The 14,448-nt window shown below is 38.6% G+C and overlaps 1 protein-coding gene across 1 annotated transcript in view; it reads left to right on the forward strand.

The window, feature by feature from the left end:
- Positions 1–11,610: 11,610 nt before the first annotated feature.
- The window catches only part of LOC126480772 (protein bric-a-brac 2-like), a 130,881-nt gene continuing 128,043 nt past the window's right edge, over positions 11,611–14,448 (forward strand). Inside the window, exons 1-2 of the mRNA XM_050104072.1 lie at positions 11,611–12,647; positions 12,730–12,906. Coding sequence (XP_049960029.1) covers positions 12,471–12,647; positions 12,730–12,906 — 354 coding nt within the window. The 5' untranslated portion in view covers positions 11,611–12,470. The remainder of the gene's footprint in view (positions 12,648–12,729; positions 12,907–14,448) is intronic.

Consider the following 14,448-nt stretch of genomic DNA (forward strand, 5'->3'; position numbering starts at 1 on the left):
AACAAAAATGGAGACGTGGCAGTAACACACTCTCGTTACAGATGAAGTTCAGGCTTACCTCCTCAGTGAGTGCAATTTTAGAGATCTAAACCAGGAGAAGTCATCTGTGCAAATTCATGCAGAGCACATTGCATGTACGCACAGTACAGTGAGACTTTTGCTCAACAAACACCTCAGCTTCCTGAAATCCATCACCCCAATTCTTATTTGTTCACTGATGACATGAACCACTTGACAGATACTGCAAAATTCCCCAACACACTCCTTTTACTGTCATTGACACAAAGTCAAAGTTGTAGCTCCTGCCTTCTGAAGCACTGTAAGGTTTTCTTCTCTTGGACTATGCTTACACATTTGCAGTGCTGGGTTCCTGTCCCTGATTGCAGAGCACAACTGCTTGCTACATGGCGGATGCATTTTCTCCTATGATACTCAGATAACGCAAGTATTTACAAATCAGTAGCATAAGGGACTGTGTATGTGTTGTAATCCACTGAAATGTTTCTTCTTTCTTTTCCTAATTTCATGATAAGTGTTGATACGTAAAACAATTCTTTAGTCAATCTGCAGCATTTTTGTAGGTTAATTCTTCAAAGTACTTGAAATATATTTCTTGGTCATCATATCTTGTGCTGAAAGTGTCCTGGTAATCGGTGCACCTTTAACTGTGGATCGGCTCTTCTCAGTGGACTGCTTCTCCCTTTGTGTCAAAAGGAGCTGAATGTGATTTCTGTTGTTCCATGTATCAGCTGGAATAACACAAGGTAGTTTGAACTTGATGCACTGCCTACAATATACAACGCTGGATTACAACAGATTGACTACATCTGCATGTATTCCACTGAGAACGAGAAAGTCTGCTATCATAGTCCATCAAGCCAATAACAATTTTAAAAAATATATTTGAACATCATTTTGTCTCTTGCAAAGCATTTCTTTGATTTCATGGAGATCACATTCTCTCTGTGCCCTTCACCTGCAGCACCACAGAGCAGCTGACTCCACCCATCAGACCCACCTCACCAATAGCACAGGATCGATACAACTCCAATCCACACAGATCATAAAATACTTCCCAAAAGTGGGATGCTTTCTAACTACCTTAACTCATGAACATCTTTCATCCACCAAAGGAGAGCAGGGAAGTGGGACATCTCACTGAAAGAATGACAAGTAATACTTCACCACCAAGTTTTGAACACTACCATAACGTAAAAAAAAACAGCCTGGCTGTGTACAATCCAGTTTTCATTGCTCATTAACCACCTATGTGGACTTCTACTGAGTATAATTCCCTCCAGTACATGGAACCAAGTGGAACAGTGCTCACTGGAATGTATATCACTGATTTTCTGCTGTGTAGTATCTAGAGTTGGCAAGCATAGGGAGAGATGTATGACAGAAATTGGCCCTGCAAGCCATTCTGAAGTCCATTATTTCTCCCATTTTTAGACTGAAAATGTTTTCTGACAGTGGCTGGATGCCTATGACTCATTTGACTCAGAATGCAGATGGTAAGGGGGCCCCACAGAACATTGTACAAATTTATCTCTCTGTGTAAAACAAAAGCATGTGGAATTATCTTGAGAGTCGGTAAGATGATTCTGAGGTGAATAGCATGCAGTAGAAGAAGAATAGGTAGCTTTGAGAGATGAAATAGTGAAGGTACTGAAAGACCTAACTCGAAACAAGGGTCTGGGACCAGACAACATTCCCAGCATTCCCTTAGAACTACTGATACCCTTGGGAGAGCCAGTCATGGCAAAACTCTTCCATCTGGTAAGCAAGATGTATGAGACAGGCGAAATACCCTGACTTCAAGAATATAATTCCAATCCCAAAGAGAGCAGGTGTTGACAGGTGTGAAAATTACCGAACTATCAGTTTAATAAGTCACAGTTGGAAAATACGGATGAATGGAAAAACTGGTAGAAGCCAACCTTGGGAAAGATCAGTTTGGATTCCATAGAAATACTGGAACACGTGAGGCAATACTGACCCTACGACTTATCTTAGAAGATAGGTTAAGGAAAGGCAAAGCTACGTTCTAGCACCTGTAGACTTAGAGAAAGCTTTTGGCAATGTTCACTGGAATACTCTCTTTCAGATTCTGAAGGTGACAGTGGTAAAATAGACATTGTGAAAGGCTATTTACCTTTTGTACAGAAACCAGATGGCAGTCATAAGAGACAAGGGGGCATGAAAGGGATGCAGTGGTTGAGAAGGGAGTGAGACAGGGTTGTAGCCTATCCCTGAAGTTATTCAATCTGTATCCTGAGCAAGCAGTAAAGGAAACAAAAGAAAAATTTGGAGTAGGAATTAAAATCCATGGTGAAGAAACAAACCTTTTGAGGTTAGGCGACGACATTGTGATTCCAGCAGAGACAGCAAAGGACCTGGAAGACCAGCTGAACAGAATGGACAGTGTCTTGAAAGGAGGATATAAGATGAACAACAACAAAAGCAAAATGAGGATAATGGAACATAGTCAAATTAAATCAGGTGATGCTAAGGGCATTAGGTTAGGAAATGAGACACTGAAAGTAGTAAATGAGTTTTATTATTTGGGAAGTAAAATAAATGATGATGGTCCTAGTACAGAGGATATAAAATGTACACTGGCAATGGCAAAGAAAGCATTTCTGGCAAAGAGAAATTTGTTAACATCAAGTATAGATTTAAGTGTCAAGAAGTCTTTTCTGAAAGTATTTGTATGGAATGTAGCCATGTACGGATGTGAAACATGGATGATAAACAGTTTGGCAAGAAGAGAATAAAAGCTTTCAAAATGTGGTGCTACAGAAAAATGCTCAATATTAGATAAGTAGATCGTGTAACTAATGAGGAGGTACTGAAAAGAACTGGGAAGAAGAGGAATTTGTGGCACAACCTGACAAGAAGAAGGGGTCAGTTGGTAGGACACGTTCTTAGGTACCAAGGGATCGTCAATTTAGTACTGGCGGGAAGCGTGGAGAGTGAAAATCATAGAGGGAGACCAAGAGATGAATACGCTAAGCAGATTCAGAAGGATGTAAGTTGCAGTAGTTATTCGGATATGAAGAGGCTTGCACAGGATAGAGTAGTATGGGGAGCTGCATCAAACCAGTTTATGGATTGAAGATCACAATAAACAACATGCAGAGGATATTGGTATTGAAAATGATACTTATACTACAGCAGCAACCACAGTACTGGCATAGTCATAAATTCACTTGCTAACCTAATCATTCCATCCTTTGCATACTCATCAATGGGACAGTTACACTGATGCAAAAAGAAATCGTGACACCAAGAGGGAGTTGTGTGACATAAACAAAATGTGGTATGAGTGTTCCTACCTCTGAACAATTATGTCAATTCAAATTTTGCACCAGTTGCACAATGTTAGCAACAATGACTTTCAGGTGACAAAGATGCCATTGTCTACATCTCAGTAAGTTTGGACAATTTCATGTAATAGGGCTATGAGAAGCTGGATGTTCCTTCTGTGACATTGCAGAAAGACTTCGCACAAATGCAGCCACTGTAGGTGACAGCTGGTGGCGGTGGTCACGAGAATGTATGGTTGCAAGAAGATCGGGCTCCAGATGGCCATGTGTCATTACCAAGAGAGAAGACCATTGTGTTTAGTGTATGGCTCTGATGCATCATCTGCATCTACAGCAGCAATTTGAGCAGCACTTGACACCACAGTAACAAAATGAACTATGTAACTAGTGTCTGTTCTGTCGGACATATTTCTGTGTTTGATCCTGCTGCCTTTCTCCTTTCTGAGCATGTTACAATTAGGTTACTTCAAGGACACCTATGAGCCTAACACTCTGTAGTGTTGTTTCCACTAACCTCAAACCACTGCCATCTGTGACATCAGTGGTATCAATCAAGAGCTCAATGGAAGACAGTGTCTAGGTCTATTGTGTTTTCTCATGAAAGCTGGTTCTACCATAGTACCAGTTGATTGTGCTGGACACACTGGACCTACATTCGGAGATGTGGTCTGAGTTACAATTTTTTGTGACAGTAGGAGCACTCTTGTGGTTATTCCATACACGCTGATGGCAAATTTGTATGTTAACCTGGTGATTTGACCAGTTGTGCACCATTTGTGAACAGCATTCCAGCAGGTATTTTCCAACAGGATAACACTCACTTCCATACCGCTGTTGTAACCCATCATGCTCTACAAAGTACTGACATGTCCCTTGCCCTGCTCGATCATCAGATCTTTCTCCAATCGAGGACATACGGGACATCATCGGACAACAACTCCAGCATCATCCACAAACAGCATTACCGTCCCTATATTGACCAACCAAGTGCAACTGGCACGGAACTCCATTTCACAAATTGACATCTGGCATGTCTATAACACAATTCACGCATGTTTGCATTCAACATTCTGGCAGTTACACTAGTTATCAATGTATCAGCATTTCACATTTGCAATGGCTTACATTAGTCTGCGATCTTGCAATGTTAAACACTTAAATACATTAACTAGAATCTGGTCTCAGTAGCCAGAGCAGTGGTCGTGTGTGTGTGTGTGAGAGAGAGAGAGAGAGAGAGAGAGAGAGAGAGAGAGAGATGTGTTTGCATGATTGCATGAATGGGTATGTGTATGTTGTCTAATTTGGAAGGAGGCCTTTTGGCCGAAAGCTTACTTGTTTAACATTCTGTTTGTTGTGCCCATCCGCAACTCAACATCTCCACCATATGGTGAATAGCCACCTATCCTGTCCATAATATTGTCATTATTCCATCCTGGATATTCCATTGTTTGATTTTACCTAGACAAACGTATTCCAAAATTGCATTACTCTACATTCATTACTTTTTGGTGTTACAATTTCTTTCTGTCAATGTATTTCTGTGCATATAATATCTTCACAGCAGAGGTATCAGTATTTCTGAACTAAGTATCCTAGATATATGTACATATGAGCCTTCCTTCCACTAAGATCTTTAAAAGTCTTTGTATAATTTTAATCCATTCTGACTGTACTGAGAGATGGGAGCCTTGCTAAGAATGGGGTACTTCCCTGAACTTTTCACTCTGATGGGAGAAAGCAGATCAGCAAAGGGAGAGGGACTACATAGGCTTTCTAACAATACTACATTCTCTGTGGCAGAATCTTCTCTATCAAGATTAAAAGCAGCTTAGCAGTCATTGACTTATGAATTCATACATTTCTTTTTTTGTTTTGTGTCCACAGATTTCTCTATTATGATAGGAAGATGCTGAGAATGTGAGTGAAGATACCTTATTGTGGTTAGTCAGAATATTAACTTGGGCTCGTGAGTTTTTATTCAAGTCTCATTATCTGCCAATTCAGTTCACAGAAAACAGCGCCAGTGCAGGAGTATACCCTGCGGACACCTGTATTGATTAGTCCGATATGAAACCTGGGTTCATTACAGAAAACAATAAGAATGCCATAAGCTCTGATACCTGTACAGTCTTAAAAGTTTCCTGTTCCTCTGAGCAAGACCACAAGACTGCATTTCACACAGGCTGTCTTTTCCATCCAAAATGCTTAAAGAGTACAGCCTGCCACATTGAACATTTTGTTGGATTTCTGAGATATAGATGGATATTTGGGCTTCTAGAACCACCCAGAATGTAATGAACCATCATAAGTGCTTTGTAATGTTCATAGCTTACATCACTACTACATGCTACTATTCTTCCTGATGTTCTTCTGCATTTTCTTTAGAAGGTCATGGCTTGACATAACACACTTACTATAGGGAAGGACTTTGAGGATTTCGACAGTTATTGGACAAGTATCTTCAATACTTGACTGGATGTCATCATCTCAATCACTCTCGATATGATATAATATTTTATTCAACTTTCAGTATTTCTTTCATAATATTGGCTTCATTAAAGTTTGCAATGGGGGTCAAGTTTTATACAATGATCAGTTATACACAGAAAATAACTAGTTTATTTAAGAACTAAAAGATTTTCTTCACCACTTAGGAAAAACATAAATCATAATCATTAGTTTCTAGGAATTCTTTAGCCAAGTTTGTAAAATGTTCTAATATTTATGTAATGATACTGTACAAGCTTATTGAAAAATTTTATGTTCAAGTGTTTGTAGTTATTATGGATTGTAGTAAATCTTGAGGAAGGCATATCGAACATGTGACTATTTCTGGTACTGTGTACATGCACATTACATCTCGTGGTTTCTGCGTGACTCTCTGGATGGTAATCCAACATCTGACTGTTATCTTCTGGCATCTGAAAAAATATTTAACTCCTGGGGAACTGCCCCAGAGCAGTATTCTATATGCAGATGGGAACAGATGAAAGCAAAATTTAACTGTAGTAACAACTGTTTGATCACACTGTTCCTTAATTTATCCAGTTTGCTGTGCAGATAATTAGGAAGTTCTTCTCAAAGACAAGTGTTGGTTCAATGAACAGTCCAAAGTAGTTTTACTGTTTTATTTTCATTTTAGTTATCTTTATATTAAAAATTATTTAACTTGTTTTTGTATGATTTATGCTCAGCTGATTTGACTAATACCAGTGACTAGTCATTTGCATAATTTCTCTATTGTTAGCTAGTAAATTCTGTAATTTCTCAACTGTGGTGATTAGTGTCATGTCATCAGCATACAGTATATTTTTACATCTACATAAGTCGGAAAGTCATTAATGTGGACAAAAAACAGGAAAGGCCCAACAACAAAGCCTTGTGGTACTTTTTATTAGGAGCATTGCTTATTTCTGCTTATTTGCATATGCAAGCTGTAACCTATTACTTAAATAAGATTTGAATAGTCTGAGTGTTTTATCTTCAATCCCACAATATTGTAGCTCTTTGATTACTATAAATATGTAAGGAAGGGATAGATTACTACTTAACATGACGACGACACATTAAAATGCAGAAAGGTACAGTTAAAAAGACACATACACATTAGCTTTTGGACACAGCCTCCATCAGAAAAAGAAACACACACTATTCATTCACATAAGCAAGTATGCCTCACACATGCTGCGGCAGCTTGTACCAGACTGTCACTCTAGTCAGAACTGCAGGAGTTGGTGGTAATGTGTGCGTGTGGTGTGCTTGCTTGTTCGAATGAATGGCATGTGTTTCTCTTTCTTTTTCTAGTGAAGGTTGTGGCCGAAAGCTAATCTGTAAGTGTCTTTTAACTACGCCTGCTGCAATTTAATGTGTCATCTTTACAGTAAGTAGCCATCTACCTTTCCCTTATGTTGTAGACATGGGAGTTTCCATTTTTTTATGATTATGTCGTGTAACACTGAATCAAATGCTTTGCTTAAATCAATGAGCATTCCAGACAGATAGCCTTCTTTCATACCCTTCATAAATATTATTCATCAAAGGTTCAATTGCTTTTACAGTTGATAGGTCCGACCTGAAGCTCAACTACTGTTGATTTAAAATTTTGTTGCTTCAAAAAACCTGTATATCTGTTGGTGCATACAATATTCTGTTACTCCGGATATGATTTGTACTACTGAAATAGGTCTGTAGTTATTTGGGAGATTTTGATCACCTCTCTATTCACATGTAATGAACCTGAACTTAAGATATTCTGTGAAAATTGCTTTAGTTAGTACTCAGACTGTGAGAGAACTGGCGTTTAGATATACTTTGCTATACTCTTTATGATGAAATTACCAAGTCGAAAATAGTCTTCTGTTTTGGAATTGCTTAGTTTATATATCGATTGTGAATGTCATTTAAAAGTGATTAGGGTACAAGCAAATTTCTCACTTGTTTTGCACGACTGAGCAGGGCTTCTGTGTTGGAGATGGAATTATTGAGTGGAGTTGTGATGCTGACACTATTATCAAAATATTCATTGAGCATATCACAGTCAACAGGTATACTGTTTTCTTTATTGATATTAATTTCACTTTTAATGACACTCCAGGCTGATTTAAATTTATTTTTTGAATTTAAAATAATCTCATCATTTCTATTCCACTTGGCATTTTTTTTTTAAATTTTGGATCTGTAGAGTTTCTCATATTTACATAGCTTTCTATGTTCCAGTCAAATTTATGATACTTGCCCTTTTGGACTGAGAAATATGCCTAGTATCCTGAGTTTCTTAAGTTTTGGAGTGTAGCAGTTGTTCACATGATGACGCATATCTGCTTCATTAGCACTATTTTTTGGTTACAGCAGGGCACATCTTTTCTACTCTCTACTTAAACTCTGTTAGGAAAACAGAAAAGCATTTACCAATCATTTTATTACCATCCATTATATGAGACCAATTCCTTTCCTTTAACTGATCTATCATATTGTTTACATTGTATTTTTGTAGAAGTCTAAGTGTCACTTGTCTTTCTGTAGTATTGAGAGCTGAATTTTCCATTTTAAGCCACATTCTTGCATCGTCTAGTATTCCTAATTCTGTAACATCAGTCTCTGCGTACATCACTAGTTATGTTATCAAGACATGTATTCAGTCTGGCGGCCTTTTTTTTTCAGACAGTAATAGTTCAATGGTTTCAGAGTATTAACTATATGAATCATGTTTGTTCTCTTTGCCCTTATATCTAAAATTAAATTTTATGCTGGCTATATTTGGAGAACTGCAATTTTAAAGTATTAATTTTTCCCATAAATACTATCTCATCTGTGCCTAGAGTTCAATAAACTGAAACAATTACATGAAGCATTTATTACAAATCTGTCAAAGTTTCAGTGAATATATTTCGGCAAATAGTTTTGCACCAACTGGTTCATTCTCAAGCCTGACCTACTGAGACTGCACTGAAAGTACCTCATCTTAATGAAGACCATATAATGTAACTAATGCACGCATCACACATTGATGGCAGATAAATGTCACAATATAGCGATGTTCACTATAAAAGACCGAATCAGTTTGATTCTTTCATTGAAACCAAGCTGCAGTGGCAATACAATGTAGTCGAATCAGCAGGATGGGAGAACGTAGCTGTACCGCTCCATTACTCTGAAGGAGGGCTGTTCTGAAAACTAGCAACATTTTCAGACTTGTTTATGTGTGTATTGATGAGTCAGCATCTCAACTACTCGGACCTTGTTACCTTTATTTCCTAAATTTAAACCTTTTTTTCACACTGATGCCCTAACAAATAAAAACTAATAAAAATATTTAAGCAAACACACTGACTAATTCAGATCAGGTATCTCAGTACGGACATAATTTATTTTCACCTGTACGACTTGAATCAAAAAACTGCTAGGGTCCCCTCCTCACACAAGACTATCTGAGCAGGAAGGGCAATTTGGCCACACGCTTATGTAGCAAGTATCTCGGATTACTGTAGGCCATCCAAACTGATAAGCCTTGGGTGGGAAGGCAGCCAAAGATTTCTTACAGTCATTCTTCGGAGTCTCTGGTTGGAAGCCTTCGAGACTCCTGTCAGTGATTTTTATTATCCATGGTAGGCAATGAGAAACTCAAAATTCCATTCTATTTAATTTTACAGGGCAAGCAAAAACGATTTCCTAAAAAATATATAGAGTGATAGAGATAATACTGCTTCATTTGTAACTACATGGTAGAAGTGACCGTAGGAGGATACAAGATGACTTGGACAGGATTTGTGATTGGTGTAAAGAATGGCAGCTAACTCTAAATATAGATAAATGTAAATTAATCAGATGAATAGGAAAAAGAATCCTGTAATGTTTGAATACTCCATTAGTAGTGTAGCGCTTGACACAGTCACGTCGATTAAATATTTGGGCGTAACATTGCAGAGTGATATGAAGTGGGACAAGCGTGTAATGGCAATTGTGGGGAAGGTGGATAGTCGTCTTCGGTTCATTGGTAGAATTTTGGGAAGATGTGGTTCATCTGTAAAGGAGACCACTTACAAAACACTAATACGACCTATTCTTGAGTACTGCTCGAGTGTTTGGGATCCCTACCAGGTTGGATTGAGGGTGGACATAGAAGAAATTCAGAGATAGGCTGCTAGATTTGTTACTGGTAGGTTTGATCATTGGCGTACCCAGCGAAGGGCAGGGGGGGGGCAGTTTTTTTTACTAGTTTACTGTTTTATTTAATAAGAAATGCTGCATGTTTTCTTGGATTGTACAAGTGCATTCTTGTATTTCAAATGTTTATTAAAAGCAGTTTTTCACTAGTTTACTGTTTTATTTAATATGAAGTGCTGTATGTTGTCTCGAGTCCTTGTTTCCTGAGACTAGTATGAGCTGCCCCCCCCCCCCCCCCCCCCAGTTCAGATTCGCCCCTGGGTTTGATCATCATGCAAGTGTTACGGAAATGCTTCAGGAATTAGGGTGGGAGTCTCTGGAAGAAAGGAGGCGTTCTTTTCGTGAATCGCTACTGAGGAAATTTAGAGAACCAGCATTTGAGGCTGACTGCAGTACAATTTTACTGCCGCCAACTTACATTTCGCGGAAAGACCACAAAGGTAAGAGAGATTAGGGCTCGTACAATGGCATATAGGCAGTCATTTTTCCCTTGTTCTGTTTGGGAGTGGAACAGGGAGAGAAGATGCTAGTTGTGGTACGAGGTACCCTCCGCCACGCACCATATGGTGGATTGCGGAGTATGTAGGTAGATGTAGAAGCCTAGTTATTGACAGACTACAGAAATACCAGCACTTTCAAATCTCTCTTTGTTAATGGTGTTACTGGTTACTGAAATTACTTGACCATCTTTATGTCTTCCTTCCATTTCCTTTTCGCTCAACTCAACACATAACACATACGAAACCAGAAGCGACTTTCGACCCCCCCCCCCCACCCCCCCGCTGCACCACCCCACGGAATAAAACTACAAAAAGTGCTTGAACACTTATTCAGTGTTAGCTATACTTACGGCCTGCTCACATGTTTAACAATTACTCTTGAACCGAACATTACAGTAACTTTATGGGAGTCGCCAGAAGAAAACCTATGAATGCACAAGAATCGCGGCATTATTCTGCGGCGACGAGCGCACAGGTGATCTGCTTTACTCTTTCATTTTTATTAGTATTCTTTGCATTGACTTGAGTTTTGAGTTGATTGGTGTTCGAGCTTGAGAAAAAATAAGAAGTTATTGCTTGATTACTACATTGCATCTCTTCAGCATACGAAGATAAGCTGTAGTTGACCAAAACTTTACTGCATATGTCTGCCAATAAATGTAAACACCATATCCAGTATAACGCAGAACGACAACTCTGAATAAAACGCTCGAAGGAGAAACAACCATTCGTGATGTTCTACATTTCTCAGCTGATTATCTGGCGTGTCTTAACTGAACGAATCAGAGCGCGGAGACTGGTTATGAGAAGCTCTTACTGACCTTAGAAGAAATGACAAATAGTCTAGCAGTGTAACGGAAAGCCAATATCAAAGGGAAAAAAGACTACCAGAATAATGACAAGAATTGAGCGAGTAATGTAACCCACAACCTGAGACAGTTTGATAATGCTTCAGTCGCACACATACACCACCGCCATAGCATTCGATAATGCATTACAAGGACTTCGAAGGTTTTTTTTTATATATATATATATATATATATATATATACACACACACACACACGTGGTACATTAACTAATCTTTCACTAGCACGATAAGCTTCCTTTACGGAAATCCAATGTAAAACAAAGCAACGATTTCTCCTGAATTCCAGAGTCCTTCCACCACATTTTAAGAAACTAACACAGTATCGTAATACAAAATTTCTGTCGTTTTGTGCCAGTCTCGTTTTGTCGAGCAGTGTGATCAAACATGCTTATGTCACTGCAATCACGTCTTTATTCTTTCAAATTACAAATGTGAAACAACAGAACTTACTTCCACAGACGGTTCAAGTCATGGTCGTTCCTTCTTGCAAAACATGTCGACCATCTTTGAAGCAATTATTTTAACCATCGTTCCTATAGTTTATTGAGTTTCAGCGCGATTTATAAATAAATATTTGTGTTTAGGGACTTGAGATATGTGTATTCGCTTTTTGAATCGATAAGTAAATAAGCACACGGCTACATCGCTTCTGGAAAATAAAAAAAGTGTCGTAAAATGGACGAGCAACTGAAGACACATGAGTAAGCTCCGAATTACAAGCTTGTGCCAAGGGGTGGTCTGAGTTATTTGGAAAATGTTTATGCTATTGTCAGTGTATATTTCCTGTCGCCCTTCACATTTGAATACATTCCGGATCTGTGATTGTTGGCGAAGTTCATTAAGGCGTAATATGAGCCAACTACCTTAATTCAACTCCCTTCCCACTCTTGTCTTTCCTCACAGTGACAAGAGCTAAACCGACTGCCGGGGCCTGCTTGTTTGTCACATAGCGACAGATTTATCAAAATATGTTTCTTCTCAAAGAAAATATTACCAGCACCACTTAAGAGCGCATCTTAAGATCAATGTTTGAGAAACGTGACTTGGTAAATGTCAATTTAGATGCAATGGTGTTTACAATGCAGCGACTTCCACAATAATTTCGAAAATGTGCGCAAAACCCGAACATTATTGCCTAAAGTGGAACAATTATCAAGATCATCTGGCAGAAGTGTTCTTACATTTACTGCAAGCTCAATCACTGGTTGATGTCACGTTGTGTGCTGAAGGGCAGAAGATATATGCACACAGGATTGTTCTTTCGGCCTGCAGCCCATATTTTCATGTAAGATATTAGCCCCTACATTAGGTCCACATATAAGTTCGTTGACCGTGAAAGCTCACTGAATTGTACTGTTTTTCATTAGGAGCTTCTCTCAGGAGTGGAAGATGCCCATCCGATCATAATCCTCAGCGAAATGTGTGTGGAAGACATCCAGTCAGTCATAGAATTCGTTTACAGAGGAGAATTAAGTGTGACTGCTGAGCGCTTCAGTTCAGTTTTGAAAGTAGCAGAAGAATTAAGAATTAGAGGGCTTATGGAAGTAAGTATGTTTATTTTATTCTGTATCCTGTTATTTATTATAAGATCTGTTTAAATTTACGCTCATTGTAACTTGTTTTATTTACTATACTGTACATCATAACAACATGTTTATTTCCGTTTATGAGGTTAAGTTTCAGATAATTCCAGGGGTGAATTACTTTAGGCAGAGTGGTTCCTCTGTTCATGTTAACTCATTCAAATCATTTAAACACATCCTTGTATGGTAGTAGCACTTCAGTTGACCAAAAACAGCACTATTTCTGCTGATGAGTCCACTGCAATGTAGCAGTTTCACTGGGTGCTGCAGGAAATAAAGGAATGGTTGAAAGTTAGGTGACTTGTGGTTGTGGGCAGCATGGACTTCTTTTTAGTCACTGTCAACTCGAAACTGCAAAATCACAATGTATATAGCAGCTCTGTAGTGGCCTTTGGGAAGACTGTGTATACTGTGTTTTTTTATTTTACTTCATTTTAAACTGAGTAATGAAACTTCTTTCATGAGTTTTGCCTGTTTTTTTTTAAAAAAAAAAGCCTATGCTGGACCAGTATCAGGCGAAGTCTTCAGTGGCACACTGTGAATATTGTTAGGCCTATTTCATATGAGTAGTCTTTAAGACATACTACAAATAGTTGTATGTTCATATATGCCAATACATGCTTCATATTCTTACAAAAAATGGTGGCCCACTACATGAATGATCACAGGATAATGTTCGTAGATTTGGCCACCATTCATTTTGAACAACATGAAGCAATTGAAAGGGTGTGCCCTGAAGATAAAACCTTCCTTTGAACAGCACTGTGAAAAATAAAAACAATTATGATTACAATGTTTAATTTTTGTATAAAACGACCACATGGTTCTATTTCATAAACTGATGGATACGTAACGGTACAAGTGAGCAACAAATCAGTTGTCTCGTATGGTTTTGTAGCGTCAGCCAAACATAAAATTGGAGTAGACCCTACGTTAAAGGGAGTCTAGCGAAAGTTGTGATTCTATCCATCTGCGTTGACCCATGATTCAGTGTGTTGTGAAGTCATGGTGACACAGTGTTTCTGAGTCGGGTCGTATTTGTGGATGGTGTCTTGTAATGTGATGCATTCAAGTGGTGGATATTTAGGTTTGAACTTCTTTGTAAGGTAAATTAAGAGTGAGTTGGTTGGTTGATTTGGAGAGGGGGGGGGGGTGACCCAAGAGTGAGGTCATTGGTCCCATTGGATTAGGGAAGGAGTCTGCCATGCCCTTTCAAAGAAACCATCCCAGAGAGGCTGAAGTGATTTAGAGAAATCATGGAAAACCAAAATCAGGATGGCCAGAAATGGGTTTGAACTGTCATCCTTCCGAATATGAGTCCAGTGTATATTAAGAGTCATGTGACATTGTGTGGTGACTGTGTCAGGGTATTTTTGTAAGAGTTTGTGGTGGTCTGTTAGTGAGTTACTTTGATTTTTTTTTTTTGATGTGACAGAAATTTATAAGTAGGTTGTTGCACGTTGCAACAGGCAAACACATTTTCTACGATCAAGCTCCTACAGC

Source organism: Schistocerca serialis, chromosome 5 (assembly GCF_023864345.2).
Source record: "Schistocerca serialis cubense isolate TAMUIC-IGC-003099 chromosome 5, iqSchSeri2.2, whole genome shotgun sequence".
Classification (NCBI taxonomy): Eukaryota; Metazoa; Arthropoda; class Insecta; order Orthoptera; family Acrididae; genus Schistocerca; species Schistocerca serialis.